The sequence below is a fragment of the Phyllostomus discolor genome, chromosome 11, assembly GCF_004126475.2.
Source record: "Phyllostomus discolor isolate MPI-MPIP mPhyDis1 chromosome 11, mPhyDis1.pri.v3, whole genome shotgun sequence".
In the NCBI taxonomy this organism is placed as follows: Eukaryota; Metazoa; Chordata; class Mammalia; order Chiroptera; family Phyllostomidae; genus Phyllostomus; species Phyllostomus discolor.
Genome location: NC_040913.2, coordinates 23,123,080 through 23,141,722, shown reverse-complemented (window position 1 = coordinate 23,141,722; position 18,643 = coordinate 23,123,080). Strand labels below are relative to the sequence as shown.

The following is an 18,643-nucleotide window of genomic DNA, read 5'->3' as shown; positions in this document are numbered from 1 at the left end:
TCATTTTATGATGGGTTGTTGACAGTGTGTGGAGGCGGGGCAAAGAAACTGACAGACTGGCGCTCCGCTGCTCCCTGTGGACACAGTCAGCCACCTCCGGGGCACCGTCACTGATTCCGTCTGGCTGACCCTCGGTGCGGGTGTTTGTGGCTCCACCAAGGCACTTTAGGGCTACCAGTTCACAGCCTGCAAAATTTGTATTCTCGGATCTCCTCCATCTCAAAAATGTTTGTCCCTCATCAGCAAATGCAGACACACGCCTCCCCCCAAGTACTATTCATAGGCCATCAGCACCCACTTCTGTATCTACAGACCTGCCCTGTCCTCAAGCTCCCGACCACAATCACAAGCTGCTCAGACTGAAACTAGGTGTCCTCCGTGAAACTTCTCTCCGTTTCCGTCCATCAGCAATCGCTGCTGACACTGCCTTCAAATCATACTGTAATTCCATCCACTTCTCTTTCCACTGGTGCCACTCTAGTCTAAGCTCCCATCCTCTTTCTCCTCAACCAGTGCCCAGGCCTCCTCATGCATCCCTCTCATCCTGCTTCCACTCTCCCGGTCCTTCCGCCACAGAGGAGCCAGAGTGGGCCTTAAAGTACATACACCTGACCGCTTCCTCTTCCAACGGCTCCCGCTACCCCTAGACCTCAGCCTGGGTGCTCCGGTCCTGGCCGACCTCTCTGACCCTGCCCCGTTCCTCCCGCCCCTCACTTACTTTCTCAGATTCTGACTTTGTTCTCCTCCCAGGGCCCTTGTGTGAGCTGTTTCTAGCAGCTGGAATAACTTCCTCCAGAGCCTCACGCAGCTGGTTCACGCCCCTTCAGCTCCCAGCTTCTGCGGCACATCCTTTCAGGAGGCTTTTTCTGGCCAGCCCCTTGGATGGCTGTGTAGTCACCTGCCATCACCCCTGTTGTGTGTCCATCAGAGCGCCCGTCACTAGCTGCCTCTCTCACTCCACGACATGGTTAGCTCTGTGGGAGCAGGGCTGGTTTGTCTTGTTAAACACAGCATCCCCAGAGTGCAGAAAAGGGACCAGATCATTGTGGGTTTACTGAATAAGGGAACAAATGAATGGACACACAGCTTCTGGCAATTTCAAAAGTGACCAGGTTCATAAGTGACACAGAATGTAAATACTTAAATTGTAACGTAAGATTAAGAACAGGACGGGAAAAAGAACAAGAGCGGCAAGCAAGCGAGGCTAGGCAGAGGAAAGATTCGGCTCATGCATTCTTAAGGAAGCACTAGGGTTTCAATGGACAAGGAACACTCTGCGATCCTTGCTTTCTAAAAGGCACTACTGATACGTTCTGGTTTTTCTGAAGTCCCTTTTCCCCAGAAAACCGTCATCACGATTGACAAGGTTCCACCACGTCTCTCATCCAGGGGAGAAGAGGGGGACAGGCATGTAAACTCACACTCACATCCTCTTCCCCTTTCCTCACCTGTCCATGACGAAGTGTTTTGCTTCAGTGCCCAGGAGGTGCCCTTCGGGAGGACTACGATGTGCACAGCGCCCCCTGGGGTTGTGCATGAGGGCAGCAGTCCTGAAGGGAGAGGCCTGCAAGCCAAATGGGGCAACACAGCATTTCTGCCTGTCTGGGCTTTTTTATGAGGGAGGCTTTGCCATCAAAAATGTCCTGGCAAGAATCATGTTAGAAATGCCAGCGCTACGTATGGTAAGTTCCTGATAACCAAAATGAAAATGGGCCAAGTGGCACGTTATTCTTGAGGCTGGTACTGCACTGGCCTGAGGTTGTTGCGTAACTCCAGTGAGTCTCAGGGTCCCTCCTCCTCCTCTTTTTTGGTGGAAACAGAAAGTAAAGTATTAAATGTTTATACCCTCCCCTGAACGGTGTGCCCAGGACTCTCTGCTCTCACCTCACTGATTTCCTTGCTTCCTGTGCCCCTGTGAGACAAGAGCACCAGCCACAACTGAATGCAGATGTGGCCTTCATGGCGCAGAGATAGCCTGGATCATGGGAAAGATGTTGTTTGTTAGCCCGAGTAACACAAACCTCCCAAATGAGCAGACTGCATTATACAAGAGGAAGATGTCCAATGACTTGACATGAGTTTTTAACAAGGCAGCTGTCCACAAAAACTGAAAAGCCCACTAAGCTCAGAAAATGCCCGTATGGAACACTGGCACAATACCAACAGGGAAAGGGGTAGGATGAGCCAAGTCTCACTCAGACAGAGACCTAGTCAACAGGCTGCCCTTCGTTGTATGATGATATCACACCGATGTCAGCTTTCACCATCATTTCGGCACAGTGCACTCTCAAAACTTCTCAATTTCTACCTCTAGGTGGCAGCAACTTTCTTCTGTTCTTAACACAGTTGCCTTTGCCCTTTGTTCCCTACCTCCAGTATAAATCCACACTTCCTTCTTTTTCCCAAATAAACACTTCACGGCCTGTAAAGTTTGGGGAAGATCATGCTAAGCCACTTTTTTACTGTAAGAAGTCAGTCTATTCTCACGGTTAAGCCACTGGGTTCTTCAAAAACTATAAAATAATTCAAGTCTAAAGTGAAAAATAATAGAAAGGTATTTTCCTTCTTTCCCTCTACCTACTAACTGCAAAGTCTGAGGAGAGCTGGGTTTTGTTTTCTTTACAGACCTCTGAGGGGAAAAGGCAATGAGTAGAAAAATGGGAAAAGAGATGGCATTGGAGAGATTTCTGTTTTATAGCAAGAACAATTTAGCCCTATGGGCGATGTCAATCATGGTGTTCTAAAGGATGTAGTCCGATGGGTTCATTTAAGAAGGTGTCCCAGGTGAATGAGAGGATGGAAGAAAGGATTTAACCATCACAACCATGATCAGATGGGTACCATACAGAGAGGTACCCTTCCGGCTTATTCACTTTTCCCAGAAACGGAGGTAATCTGGCTGCACCCACATCCTAAAAAGCTACCGTTTCTGCTTGGCTGTAACACGTGCCCCTTTGGGAGCCTGCACTTACCTAACGTGTGGCACCCCAGTCCCTACAGATACCCACTGGCTCAGGATTCTAAGTTGTTCGAGTTAAGAAGGACCCAAGAGAGCTGAAGTCAACTACAGCTTCATTTGAGGCTATGCTAAAGCTGGGTGCATCAATGAGTCAGCTAGGTGGTAGTAAAGAGATTCTTTTTATGTAAAGTTAAAATTTGTGGGCCAGTACCCGCAGTTTATGAAGCATTTTCTTTCAAGGTGATATTATAAAGAGTCGTATCTGTTTTGCACTCTTCCCAAGATCTAGTCTGAAGAGTTTGGGTCAGACGCCATTCCTTGGTCATTCATTTGCTAGAAATACGGAAGGAAGTGCAGGGAGTACAAAGACTCACGTAGAGCGTGTGAGAAACCGACACCAGAATGCAAGCCTGCAGACTCCAGCTTTGTGCATTGCGTAGGAGGCTCTCTGTTTTGACTATCTTGTATGTATAATCACAATTATGTAAGTTTGGTCTTGAAGGCTGCATTTTAAAGTATGTGATTTAAAGTAGGAAACTTGGGAAAATGAAGGGTTTGAGGGGATTAGGATTAAAAACAGTAAATTTAAAGGAGAATGGAATCTATCTACCTTGCCATTCTTCTTATGCTTTTGCCACTGAATAACCAAGAGTGAGGACTATGAGAATCTGTTTGTTTTGGTTACTACTTGCAGAGTACCTTATCATCCAAAATATAAGAAATGATGGCCTCCAGGGAAAAACATTAAAGCTCATTAACTACCTTTAATGACAGCTTCTAGTTCACTGAACAGTAGGGACAACCAATGGTGTTAGTTTATGTAGAGCAGTAGTTCCTGTCAATTTTTAGTATCAGGACCTCCTATTCCTTTGGAAAACTATCCCTTCCCCATTACCTGTGGTTCTTGCTACATGCAGCTTACCAGGACTGTTAACTCAGGTAGCCCCTTCCCTCGGCTAGGCTGGATGCCTGAGCCAGGCTGGGGCCAATCAGATTCAGTGGCTTCCTCTACTGCGATTTTTAGGAGGTGACATCAAAGAGCAGCCCTGTTTAGTAAATCCTGCTCCCTGGACCCCTCTGTCCTGCTTTCTGTGTTTGCTGAGGCTGTCCACTGTTTTCCTTTGACTCTGTAACCTGCCTCTTGTCCTTCTGCAAAACTGCTGTTAGCTTAGGCTGGCCAGATGCAGTCAGTTTCCACTACTTTCAACAAAAGAATTCCACCTGCTAAAGGGGACTACACTGAATGAAAATGTAGACGAGGTGATGGCTACAAGCAGACCACAGATTCCAGCAGGTCCTCAGCCCTCCAGCTACTGCACTTGCTGTGGGCTTATGCTGAGGAGCTGTGACTATGTTGAACCCTGGGTGACACCGGGTTGGTTTTAATTTTTAGATTGCTATATTACATACTGTCTATTGCTCTCCTAAAACAGATGAAAAGAAATATACTAATTATGAGTATATTTCTAAACTATACTAAATAGACCTCAGGTAATCTAGTGCTATACTAAGAAATGTAATAAATAGCCAGTTTTAAGAAAATTACTAAACCTAGGGGTCAGCGGAGAACAAATTATAGTAAGATGAGAATATATAATTTTAAAATTGCTAGTTCACTGTCCGTGTGTATACAGAGAAATCTCAGCAAGAGAGATGACAACTGCAATTATGGCTGATAGATAAAAAGAAAAATGCAACTGCTGGTGGACCTGGCATTTTCACAGGGGAAGGAACCCCCTTCAGCTGTATCACCCGGAGCAGCACTCTCGACGTGTTCACGACACATTAGGATTTTTCACTGGGTCCCCACATCGGCCATTATCCTTCCAAATATATCCATTAAAATACACTATGAAACACTAGGAAAGCATGCGGCTTCTCTGGGTATATGAATATACACACACATGAGATCTTTATTCTTTTTAATTTGATATGTTAATTATGATATGACTTTTGCTACCATAGATACATATTCTCTCATAGTGGGACACAGTTTTTTTCTGCATTATTCATTAAGGACTTCCTGTATCCCTTCATTCATCATGTTTTTTTTTATAACATGACCATTATTTTAAAGTTCTGCACCTGACTGAATTTAACAGGGACGGGATATGATGGAAAAGAATGCCCACCACACAATTTATAACTCTATAAAATACTGTAGTTTCAATAGCTGTCCCAGAGTAAATCATTAATCCTGACTGTGTAATTTTAAGTATCCTTAATTGTATAAAACCTACCTAGAAAAATAACAATTATATAAAAAAGATGCCACGAGTCCCAGAACTACCAACAATTCATTTTATTTTTTTTTTGGCTTACTTTGGGTTTAATTTTCTCTTCTTTTCATGGTTCCCTAAAGTGGAAACTTAGGTTATTGGTATGAAATCTTTCCTCTTCCCTAATATATGCATTCATCCTATAGATTTCCTTCAAAGCACTGCTTGTGATGCATCTCACAAATTTTAGTAAGTTGTATTCAGATTTTCATCTAGAAAAAAATACTTTAAAATTTCTATTACAATTTGCTCTTTGACCTAGGTGTTATTTGGAAGCATGTTGTTCAGCTTCCATGTTTTTTAGATTGCCCTAACAATCCCCTTTTGAATGCTGAACTAGTATCTCTAGGTCATGCCAAAGTTAGTCAACAGAGCTATTTTGTTCCACGATAGTACCGCACCTAGCTGCAGCGCCGAGAAGATGCCAGGAGTCAGCAACGCATACACGGACAGGCCTGTGGGTTCTTTGTCAGGTTTTCAGTAAGACACTGCAATGCTTCTGAGCAGCAGGTTGGTGGGCACAAAATACTCAGGGACTTTCAATACAAAAACGTTTCAGAAGTGGTGATCTTTATAGCTCAACATGATCTTACAGCCCCAATATTCCAATAATTAAGGAAACAGTTGCAGAACATAACCTACCAATTTTCCTCCAACCATCTTTATTGCGATTGAAGCAATACTAGACACAAAAATCATATATTACTAATAGGAATGTGAAACACTTTTATCATGAGGTTTCTTGCTCAAATTCTGGGTAAAGAGAATTTAGGAAAATTAGACCAAAAGTCTTTAATAAGGTCAATCTGAAAGATGGTACACAATTTTAAAGTCTACATAATTGTCCCCAAGCTAAATTTGAGGAGGCGGTGGAAGTAGTTAAAGAATTTAATAGCAGATCCTGGATGGCAACATTAAGGGGGAAAAAAGTGAATTTGGAGAGATTTAAAGTGTAGCAACATCCTGGAGGCCCTTTTTCATTGTGATTCAGTGTGTACACAGAGAGCACAGCTCATGGTAATGGAAATAGCGCCCATTTTCCAACTCTGTTATCAAACCTTGGAGAGAGCGTGCTTCCAACTGAAACCGAAAGGCAATGTGCAGTGACATGCTTATCAACATGTATGGATTAAAGAAACCATGAAGGTCAGGCACTTTGGGATCTGGAAACTTTACATATGCAAGTCCATACATACTATCATAATTTTTGCCCTGTAAGTCAAAAAGCTAAGCAGTGGAATGCTCTGGTAATTAAAGTAACATACTCAATATTATCTATAAATAATGAGCAGGCGAGACCCACACCATGAGGACTAAACGTGTCAGCAGGGAGTAACTGCCCCACAGTGGAGTGGGCAGCGGTGTCTTCATTAGGCCTCTCCTTTCTCTCCCCCATTCCATCAATATCAGGGGAATTTCCCAGACAAAAGCCTTCTGCTCAGCTCCTAATGAATTAAACATCCATCTTATTTAATCTTTAGCATTTCTTCAGCGTAGCTAATTGCTGCGAAGTGGAAAGATGACTAAACAGGTGTGCGGAGACCTGGGTTTATGCCCTCGGCTGACATGTTGCATTTTGGAAAGTGAGGAGTTGAACTGAACCTGATGATGCTGACATTTGTTTTATAACTGTGAAATTGGTAACTACTACATTCGGAAATGCTCTGGCCCCCCTTAAAGGGCAAGATCTGTATCAGCTTTCTGAGAGGTTTCCAGTATCAACAACTTCAGTGCCTTCCTCTTCTAAGGCAAAGATTTAAGCAAGAATGATTGTTCTTATTTTCATGACAAAGATCTGTACTAGCTAGAGTCTCTGGAAGGATTCTATGAAGTCATGTCTAACATTTGCAACTGTATGCATATAAATATTTAGGTTCACTGCAGCTCTCTATCTCCAACGACAAAACATCAGTGTGAAAAGGCTCTTCCTGCTCCCCCCAAAAATTTGTGACACAGAACTTTACCACATCCAAATGTAAAATGTGATTCACACCCAGAATGTGTTATAATGTGCAAAGATGCTCTATTAAAAACTGGAGGCTTCTTTGTGTATACAGCTGCATACCATCCCAGGCACGTGGAAGAAATAAATCATAATTGAGACTGATGGTGGCAGCATCCCATTGGTTAGAGAAAATTACTTCTATTTTACTGATGAAATTTCTTATCAATGACACTTTATTTTCTATGTCATCATATAAATAGCCCATAAAGTCTCTGTCATGTGACACCCACTGACTACCACTGCTACATAACAGCACTAGGTGGCTGTTTTGAGGGCGCGGCGTAACCACTACTACGACCATCATCAACGAACACTAATATATGCCCAAGTCCTTTCAAACTTTAGGAATGGAGCAGGGTGACAGGAGAAGTGGAGAGAAGAGAAGAAAGGGTAAAAGCTAAAAATGAGCACATGCTAATATGTATGTCTTCGGAATACTCACGCTGATCCTAGAAAGTTCTGGAGCCTTATGTCAACTTCCATGTTCAGTTCAGAGGTATTCCCCAAATAGCCCCTCCCTGTCTTGCTCCAAACACGGGGTCTAGATTTCTATTATGTCTTTGGAAATAAAACAGCTAAAAGATGGCTTGGAAACAGCCACTTCCCGTGGATTTGAAATAAAAAAGTAACAGCCTCACACAAAAAAGATCTGTAGAGGACAAAAGTCTACCTGCACATTCAACTCTTCAATATGGGTTGTCCCACTCCCCCCCGTTTGCCCGAAATGGAGCAAAATATTTTCCTGGCATTATCCTAGGCAAGAAAGAGTGGCAAATGCTCTAAAAAAGCATATTTAGTTATGGGACAAAGGAAGGCGTGATCACCTGTTCGGCCAACCGTGAAGGAAAGAGGAGAGATATGACTCATGAAATAAAGCAGGAAATTCATATGCTGAACCTTACAGGCTTTATCTATCCTCCAATCAACAAATATTACTATGTGAGGTGGCTGTGAGGGGAGAGCCACAGCAATTGTGAGTTCGTGTCTGGCCCAGATTGCTACCTCTGATTAATTGCGGTTGTACCATGATCTCACGTTCTTTATTGGGGTACAAGAAGTTCTTATTGCCATTTTTTAATCCTCAGGAGTTAGCAGATAGTTACAGCAAACAGGCTCCCTCCTAACACCTGTCACTGAACTTCTGACCTCCTGGGGCTTTCATCTTGTCCCTGGATACATGCATTTGTTACCCCATTTCCTCTCCATTCCAGCAGGTTTGTTTGCCTTGAACAGAAATTCTCTTCCATACATTTCTTCATCTCCAGAGGAAATGCTGCTACAGGAACAAGGCCAGTGGCCATCACCTCTCATAGTAACATTACACAAAGCACAACACTACGTAAAATTTTAAACCGTCTTTACTCAGGGATCAACACAGTGGAGGTCTGAGAGCTCCACCAAGGGCACTGACGTTCACGGCCTACCAATTGTTATGCATTCTTATCCGTAATTTATAAACCCCAGTCTTTCCATCTTTTACTGTTACTGAGGTTTAATTGCTGTTCTGATGAACTATCTTTTTTACCTGATTGAAGCATTTGCTAACCTGACTTCACAAAACCATCCAACATCACACACGTGAAGAACCTGCAGATCCAACTCACTCCCAAGCCACGCTGGGGTTGAACTTCACATCTAACTCTATAAATTACCCCACACTTCTGCTTGGGGGAGAGCAAATATCATTTTCCCTTCATCTCCACTGCTAGCGTGAGTGGTTCAACTTCCTGGGTGTTCAAAGCCAATATTTCACAAAGATATAGTGAGCGTTTATCACTTAATCAGACGTAGATGCTGGGTGATTCACTGGGCTGCTTCTGAGCCAGGTGATTTATTTGATTTATTTCCATATACCAGCCTCACAGTATTTACTTAAGGAAAATTCAAGGTAGTACACACAAAAGGAATTTTAACTGACTCATGACCAAATAAAGCACAAGTAATAAATCCATGTACGCTCCTGCTACGGTTAATTTAGAAATGTCTCCAAGCCCTTGTACATGTGTCTCAACCTGTATAGAAACTACCATTTCAACACTCCGCTTTTCTTACTAATTCTGGGCCTTTACTCAAAATCCTCCTCTGGGTGGGTTTGCTGATTGTATTCTTCCTTCCTTTGTACTTTCTCACTTCTCTACTACCTACTCTCAAATCGGTCTTAAATAGAATTGGCAACATTTCCCTCTGGACATTATTATTGGGTCAGCCAAAAAGTTAGGTTTTTTTTTTTCTGTAAGATGGCTCTTGAAGTACTTAGTTGTTTTTAGCTTGATTTGAAACAATTTTATTAGACTGTATTCTGACAGCTGTCATATCTGTGTGCATTTAAAAAAATCAAAATTGCTGAATTTAGGGGTAGTCATTTTAATATTGAAATGGAAGAAAATAAGTGACATTTTCAGCATGTTATGCTTTATTATTTCAAGAAAGGTAAAAATACAACTGAAACACAAAAAAAGATTTATGCAGCGTATGGAGAAGGTGCTGTGACTGATCAAATGTGTCGAAAGTGGTTTGTGAAGTTTCGTGTGGGAGATTTCTTGCTGCACATTTCTCGCTGGACAATGCTCCACAGTTGGGTAGACCAGTTAAGTTGATAGCGATCAAATAGAGCCATTAATTGAGAATAATCAACATTATACCATGTGGGAGAGAGCCAATACACTGAAAATATCCAAATTGATAAAGTTATTGGTGAAAATGAAAAATGCATCTTTTATTTTGTGGAAAAAACTAAACGAACTTTTTGGCCAACTCAACACTATAAATATATCTCCTTAGAGCACCATCCACATTTTATTATATATAAGTAGTGTGTATGATACCACAAACATTGTATATTATACGTTTGACATCACACAGACACACACACCCTTCAGGACAGTGAGCCCCTTGAGAACAAAAACTGTGTTTTATTTATCTTTCTAGTCCAGCATTTTCCACAGGGCCAAGGACAGTAAATAAATGCTGCTGAATAAATAAAAGTTGAATTTTCTCAAGGCTAACAGTAAAAATCCTTCTTCTTTCACTTCCCAAGAGATAAAAGTGGCTTAAATGTATTAACCAAATAATGTGCTATACATTCTGTAGGAACCAGTTATCATTACTCTACTACTCAGGAAAGGAAAAGTGAAGAAAATATCTGTTATTTACTTAGCGTTCCACATTTAGCCACTGAAAAACACGTTGCAGAAACTGGATCTCATAACCAGCTTGGTTGTCCTCTACCCGTTAACTTATGCTGCTCACTTGAGCATCTCAGCCTGCAACGCCAGTCAGTCAGGAGAGGACCTGATCTCGCCCTGTCCTTCTACAAAGCGGCCCTGGCATTCTCATTCCCTCAGCTTTCCCGGCGTGACAGAGAACAGTATGCTTTAGTGATCCTGAGGAACCATGACAGATGCCCCAGCTCTAGAGAGTGTGTAGGAAAATAGCTGTATCATCCGTACTGCATTTCCCTCTCTGTGAAAAGAGAGAAGCATAATATTTAACAACATCACCCAGCTATTCTGAGGTAGTTAATTAGATTTAGTGGCGGAAGGGAGGTGAGCTGATGAGGCACTATTCAAAATCAAAGAGTCATTATTTTGTGTCTAAAAATAACCCTGATTTAGGAATAAAATTAATTTGGAAGCTCAATCTTTAGTAATCATCTTGCCATACTTTAAAAAAAGCAATTTTTAATCAAAATCCCATTCTAAGCACAATTCAATGAAGTAAAAATGGGAATCTGTGGATTTCCATTCACCTTTGAAGTAAACAGGACACAGTTCGGGTTCATCTTTTCCTCCTCCTCCTTCCTTTTTTTTTATAAAAGATACAATGTGTGTAGAAAGGCTAATTTTGTGTAATAGAGTGGTTAATGTAAACAAAATGGATTTTAAAACTATATTAATTTTTTTTGTTTCACATAAAACATTTATAAAACATCTTAAATTGCTTCTTTATAGAGTCAATAATAAATGTTTTGTGGTTGAACTAACTTCTCAGGTCATTTATGATAACTTTCCATCTATATTTTTGTTCAAGAGCTAGTCAGTGAAAGAAGATACCCGTATTCCCCAAATTTAAAAATAAAATCCCTCCCTAGCTGGTGTGGCTCAGTGGACTAAGTGCTGGCCAGTGAAATCAAAGGGTTGCCAGTCAGCGAAGGGGCCTGGGTTGTGGGCCAGGGCCCCAGTAGGGGGTGTGTGAGAGGCAACCACACATTGATGTTTCTCTCCCTGTCTTTCTCCCTCCGTTCCCCTTGCTCTAAAATTAAATAAATAGAACCTTAAAAAAAATAAAATCCCTGGATATTTAATGCTCAGTCTGAAAAAATCAAAATAGTAAACCTCAAAATTAATATATTACTTTACTATGAAAATCTTCATGAGAAGTAGAAGTTGTTACCTGAGGAAAAATCAGAATTGTTGCCTAAATCTAACTAAGAAACTTACTGTATTTTAAAAAAGGGGGGGGCATCCTTTAAAAATGTAACAGTTAACAATCCTGGGAAATAAACCGTATCTGTTAGCAAAAACATGCTGCGTGCAGGTTTTAGGGAGTGAAGAGTTTTGGCTGTAAAGGGGTTTTCCAAAGGAAAGGGAGACAACATAGTTCACTGAGCAGAAACACCTTCTCTGCAGAGAAGCAGGAACGATTTTCCTTTGCTTTCACACAGCCCCATTAAAACTGCCCATTAGACTTGAACATTCTCATAATGTAGACTGGGTACTCACCAAGCAAACTTCTGGTTATTCATTCGACTTCCCCGGACCCTTGATACTGGGGACGGATGTACCCTGCAGGTAGATGAGAGTAAACCAGTTATTGAAAAAGCATGCTCCTGATTACAAATGAATATATTAAAAGGAATCTGGTTTATAAATGATCTCTTTTAGATTTGCTGAGTATAGAATCCCCTAGAGCTGGAGCACCGCTTAGTAGATGAACGCAGGTAAATTCCCCTGCTAGCAAACGTGCACAGTATGGCTTTTCCTTTCTGCACCACTTGTGACGTAACCAGAGTTTGTCTCATATGCTCACTGGGAAGAACCCCCACAACCAGTTTTAACCAAATGACTTCATTCATTCAGTCCAACGAAGAGTATGACCTATTCCTTGCCAGGTTTAGGAGTCGGTGAAAATAATGTAAAGTGTGGCAATCGCCTTCAATGAGCCCTTTCTGCTACCTCTTCCCTCAGGGGCACATGAGAGGCAGCCTAAGTGCACGCTTCCTCAGTTCACTTCCAGACGTAGACCAGCAGGATGATACAGGGGACAGGATATGCCACCCACAGTATGCTACTCTGGTGTGAGGATTATTTGAGCTAATGCTAACTGAGAAACAGCACACACAGGAAGAGGTCTCTGTCTGCCCTTCGAAGGCCTCATAGCAGGGCAGAAACTTGTCTTTCCTAAAGAACATTTTCACTTGTAAAGGTGCCCCCCTCTCTCATTCCAGGAAGGGTAGCCTCATGGCTAACTCTTATCACCAGAGGTGGTACTGAAACGGGTCTGCATAAATCCCCCATATTTGCCATGTTTCCCCCACACATTTGCTGGTCACCTTTTACAATTTACCTTCCTAGAAGTCCAGATCCATTTTTTTTTTACTAGTCCTTTCTTAAATTGCTTAAATTCCTTCATTAACACATTGTTTGTGGGTAGTTTTTATTGCACGCTCTACTACCAGTCAACGTAAAATGTATAAATATGTTTCCCACATACAATGTGTTAAAATGGTATAGAAGCTCCCAATTCTAACCACCTTTTGAGTTACTTATCACTGAGTACTTCTACATGTATGCATGTTGTGCACATAAATGTTGGGGATAAGGAAATTAAGAACTAAATTTCCTCTAATAGACAAGAACCACATTGTAGCTAGAAGGAAATGATAGGGGAGACACAGGGCAGTTAAGCAAACATCCTGTGTCTAGCAGATGCTCTCCCCTAGGTAGGCTAGATAAGCAGTGCTTTGTAGTTTTTAATAAGAAAATAGGAACCTAGCTAGTTAGAGCCAGGAGATGACTAGGTTAATGAACAAACAGCCTGCCTTCCCGCCTTATGCAAGAATGCTTGGTTTGAAATTCCCGTGCGCGGTCTTTGTAAGCGAATTGCTAACTGCCACGTCTGCTTCTGTATAACGCTTGCTTGCCCGCCCCTATATAAGAACGTAGTTGTAAGCGTTCAGCGCGTCTCTCGTTTGCAGCTCCTTGTGGGCACTGTGTCGCTGGACACTTTGAGAGTTCGCCCCTGAACAGGTTAAACTTGGCCAATAAAGTAACACCTTTGATACCGTGAAAGTCTCCGATACTGGTTCTCACGTGTGCTGGATGCTACAATAAACAAGCTGTTTTTTCCCCTCTTGCTAATCTGTCTTTTGTCAGTTTCATTTGCAGCCCCCCCCCCCCCCCCCCCCCCCCCCCCCGCTCTTCCACACACCAAACCTGAGAGAATACAAGGAAAGTTTTTCTTTCCTCCCCTACAATAATTTCCTCCAAATGTCCTGGAATAGCATCTGTTGGAAGGAAGGGCAGGTGGACAGTTACTTCCAAGAAAAAAAAGACCTTCTGGATGTGATGCTCTAAAGCTTTGGGCTTTGAGGTAGGCAAAGTCAATTCAAAATTTTAGTTCAATAATGGAAGAGTAAAGACTATACTGTTTTTTAAGTTTTCAGGACTGGAGTCATCCATTGGAAATAGTTTAAATTTCCAGGAACTGAAGATACCTTCTAGCTGCCGAACCTTCTAACTCTCGGTGGGGGTCCCTCACTGGCAACACCATATGCCCCACTTCCTGCTTCCTCGTGGCCGGCTTCCCGCTTTGTTCTATCTTTACCAGGACTTGTGAGATCCAGGCAGGATTTTGGCTTGTGTCTCTTTACTCTTCATACCCCAGACATTACTCTTATTTATAAGACGAGAAAGAAAACGGGGTTTTTAAAACTCCTGTTAAAGTCCAGTTAGAACCAAAAGCTGCAATGTGCATTAGAACCCCAGTTCTCCAAAGGTGTCCGGCAAAGTGAAAAACCATTTCAAAACAGATAATACAGCTCTAGCCCCTCAGAAGGGCCAACTGCAGTCTTTCAGTGAATCCAGAGCCAGAAGGCTTGTTTCTTCCAACATCCCTTATTAACATTCTTTTCCTCACAGCACTTCTCAATGGCCGCTGCAGCTGAGCTGCTCAGCACAGATTTTCTGCTCGGCATGGGGGAGGGACGTTAATTATGCAGGAAAATGGAGAGAAGCCAGACAGCCCCTCTGGTGAACTGTCTCATTCAGGCAAGGCCCACTTCCTGCTGTTTTGCAGTTTCAAGGATCACCTGTTGGTCTTGGCATCTGGCCAGGCTGGGGCCTAGCGGAAATGACAGGCTCAGATAGAAATGAGAGCCTGCTCACACTCCAGAATCCCGGACTGGGGGGAGGGAAAAAACACTCAATAAAAATGCACGAGAATTTTACAAAACATAGGAGAGAGAATTCATTTTTTTCTTCTCTTCTTCCTTTTTTCTTTCAGTCTGTCTCCTTGAAATCCAACCATCAGAATGGAACTGTGAGCCAAAACATGCCCCCCAGTCAGAGCCCCTGACCTGCAGGGAATACAGGAAATCCTCCCGAACCTCCCCCATGTCCCCACCGGGTGTCACGACCATTCTGCCTCCACCGAGTTTTAAAAAGGAATAGTCCTAGCGCAGTTATTTAATTAAGCCTACAGCCTTTAATGTTTACCTCTGTTATTGCTTCCTCCTTAACTCTAGTATTTCTATTTATCATGATAATCCCACCAGTTGAAGTTTGATAATAGATATATTCTCTTATTGATGGTTCTCACTGCACATAGCAGTGGAGACAAATAGGACTGTTTAACCTATAATTACAACATTCCCTGGGTATTTAGTGATCCAGCCACATATCAAATACTGTAAGCAGACAATTTCCGTAACAGTTTGTCTTCAAAGAATTCCTGATTGTGTGTGACCCAATAATTACAAAGTTTCTTAAATTAAAACAGTAAAACAAGAAAGCTTTTTTCCCTTCCCCAAATTAGTAAATTGATAGCCTAGAGTTCACTTCATCTAATAAAGTATACCACAAAGGTTTACATTTCAGCAGCCTCCCAAATTTTATTTCTTCAAAAGGATAAGCAGTGTTTGTTTGTGTGAGCTCAGTCTTTAAACTGTGATGGTTTTTGCCAAGGCCCAACTTCTCTGCACATACAGCAGCCAGGCAGGTAGCAAAGTCAAAACCCCAGTAGGAGAAACCACCACCTAATCCGCATGTCATGCATTATTCATGACCCCCTGATTCCTGCACCTGCATCCAGGCAGGAAGCTTGCAGGGAACTTTCATTATTCTCCCTTTAGCCTCACACAGGCCTGATTACTGCTAAGCCACTTTGTTCTGAAACTGAGGGTTTCAGGGCTCAGTACTAACCGCTGGATATGGAAAGAAAAAAGAATCACCATGTTGAAGAAAAGGGCAATCTCAGCTGTTGTGAAACATGCATTGAAGGCTACAATGTGCTCTTCTGAGATGGACAGCTTCTGTCAGGTGGAAGGGCTCACATTCACGATTTGCATTACACAGCAAGAAGGAAGCTATAGCATTGGGGACATGTATACTGACTGTTCTCTTTATATGCACTCAACTCAAGTATCTGAGGCAGACAGCATGTTTCTAATTTTACCCAATGCTTGGGCTTTGTTTTGTTTTCCTGCTAAGCATTTGAAAACTTCTTAGCTTAATATAGAAATGACTCTTCCTTCTTTGGGTATAAGCGCCAAAAGACTTAACCTTCTAATCTTCTATTTTAATGACTAATATTTATAGTTAAGAGACGAAGATCACCCTGTTTTTCAAAGTCTTCATGAACCTACCCGAATGGCTGGCAGCTGGAGGTGGGATGTGAAACCCGGACACCCGGCACACTGGCCACTGAGGAGCTGCTGGGGAGGGGTAGCTACTCATCCCGCCTTTTTACTCACCCCCCAGAGACAAGCAGTGACAACTTAAATTCCATCTTGCAGTCCCAAGTAAATCGGGGTGAAGTGGTCACAGAGGACAAACTGTGTCACCAGCCTGCCTGGGATGGAGTTCTAGCCCCACCAGTAACCAACAGTGTCACCCAGGGCAATACTTAACTTCTCAGGGCCTTAGCTCTCTTACCTGTGCAAATGGATGCAATGACAACGGCCACCTCCCAGGGCTGGGAGATTTCAGTGAGTTAATAGTTGTCAAGTGCTTAGAGCAGTGCTTGGTACCCAGGAAGGAGCTGATACATGTTAGCTGTTCTCACTAGCAGTGCTGATTACATGGGAAGGGATGGGAAGATGGAACCCGAGTAGCCAGCTCCTTCCAGGGGACTGAGATAACAAATGTGCTCTGACAGAGGCTGCAACCTTAACCACTCAGCTTATGTGACTTCATACTAAAGACGAGGTAACAGAGAGAAATGAACACAGAGAGAACCGTGAACCAAACACTGGTTTCTAAGATATGTCTTACTATCTGCTATCTCAATTTCCTGCTTTGTATTAAAAGACCTGTCTTCTGTTTACTAAATTGCATAGTATCTCAGTTATACCCCATTCAAGAACAAGTCAATAATCACACAATACAAAAATCACTCCCATTTACTAAGTCAGACCTTACTATGTGCCAGACGCCATGCTTAATGTTACACTATCTAATGCTATGCTCTGATATTATTATCCACATTCTAGCTTTGACAAAACAGGTGCAGAAGAGTTAGGCAACTTGCCAGGGTACAGAGCTAGTGAACAGCAAAATCAGCGCTTGAACACAGGTATACGTGACCTGACCTAGTTCAGGATTACCTTCCGTTCCTGGGAGCACACCAACAGGGGTGGGCAAAAGTAGGTTTACAGTCGTCTGTATGGAAAATACAATAATGAATAAGTAATACGAGACTGAACTCTGTGCTTCACATACTCACGGCTGTGAACCTGCTTTTGCCCATGCCAGTGTAATCCCTCCACACTACTCTAGAGGATGCAACAGAGTGGATTAGCACTAAGGGCTTCAATGAGAGATTTAGCGTTGATTTGTGCTTTCCAAAAAGCAAAAGTTTATTTAGCATTCCATTGTGCTTTCTACAGTATAAATAGACAGACGAAGTGAAAATACAGACCCTAAGTTGGTACTAGACCAAATAGTAAACTTGTGGGTACTCACAAGAAATATAGTCATAGTAATGTATAATATACTGTGTTCTTCCCCATGTTGATGAAAATTCCTTGACATTAGTATTGCTACTGAACCATAAAATGTGCAACACAAGGAAGTTTTAGATGGTAAAATGAATTCTCGCTGCAGCCACTTCCTCTCTTCCTATTTTTTCTAGGACGCAATCCAGTGTGTGTTCACAGCCCCCTGGTGAGATCCTCCCCATCATCCTCCTCAGTGGCCTCCTCGTTTTCACACCGAATGGTTCATCTTCAGTCCTCGTCTTCTCAGCTTCTCAGCAGCACCTGCCGTCATGGACCACTCACTCCATCCTTGAGAAGCTTTCTTTACTCAGCACCATTGACATTTTCCGGCTTGCCGACTCTGCTTTTTCTCCTTTGCTTTCAACCGCCTTCTTTCATTCTTTTGACTTCTAAATGTTGGTGTGGCTGGAGGGTCTCCCTCCCATGACCTTTCTCTCCCCAATTTCAACTCACTCCCTGGGCTACCAGAGTCTCCTACACAGCCAGCCTCACACCCTCAATGTTCCCATCCAAGCTAACGGCCTTACGTATCATCCGCATTCTAATGGCCCCCAAATTTCTATCTCTACCCACCCCTGTATCTTTTCTGAGTACCGGACTCAGGTTTTTCAGTCTTAACTTTCCCTTAAAGAATTTTTTTAGGCTATTCCTTTCCATATCTTCTCAGTTTAAAAAAAATGGCATCATTCACCCAGTTGTAACCTTGGAATAATACTTGTCCTTTCATGCTCATACATTAGAGAGGCTGCTCAATACTGAGGAAAATCAAAATAAACTGTCATTTCACAGACCGATAAAACATTTATTGTAAGAAATTACACATATGATAAGATTAGAGATTTTCACTAGCAAGATCATGAGAAGTCATTATATACAAATATTTTCTATTTTTTTCTTTCCTTTGTATTGTATTTTTTTCCATTGCCATTTATTCCCCTTACACCCCACACCCCTGCAATCACCATACAGTTGTCCTGAGTCCTTTTTAATACTTTCTATTCTTAAGTCCATTTTTATGTTATATAATAAAATTATTAGCCCATACTTCCATCCATAATTTTTCCATTCATTCCACATAATACATAATTTAACAACTCAGTTTACTACATTCATGGAAGATTAATCAAGAAATAATTCTATAATTATTTTTTAAAATTATTTTTTATTGATTATGCTATTACAGT

At 42.1% G+C, this 18,643-nt stretch overlaps 1 protein-coding gene across 3 annotated transcripts in view; it reads right to left on the bottom strand.

The window, feature by feature from the left end:
* KLF12 (Kruppel like factor 12) overlaps positions 1 to 18,643 on the bottom strand; it is a 424,035-nt gene that overhangs the window by 59,654 nt on the left and 345,738 nt on the right. For all 3 annotated transcript variants that reach the window (XM_036011296.1, XM_036011294.1, XM_036011295.1), the window contains one exon: positions 11,965 to 12,027. In XM_036011296.1, the coding sequence (XP_035867189.1) occupies positions 11,965 to 12,027 (63 nt within the window). The remainder of the gene's footprint in view (positions 1 to 11,964; positions 12,028 to 18,643) is intronic.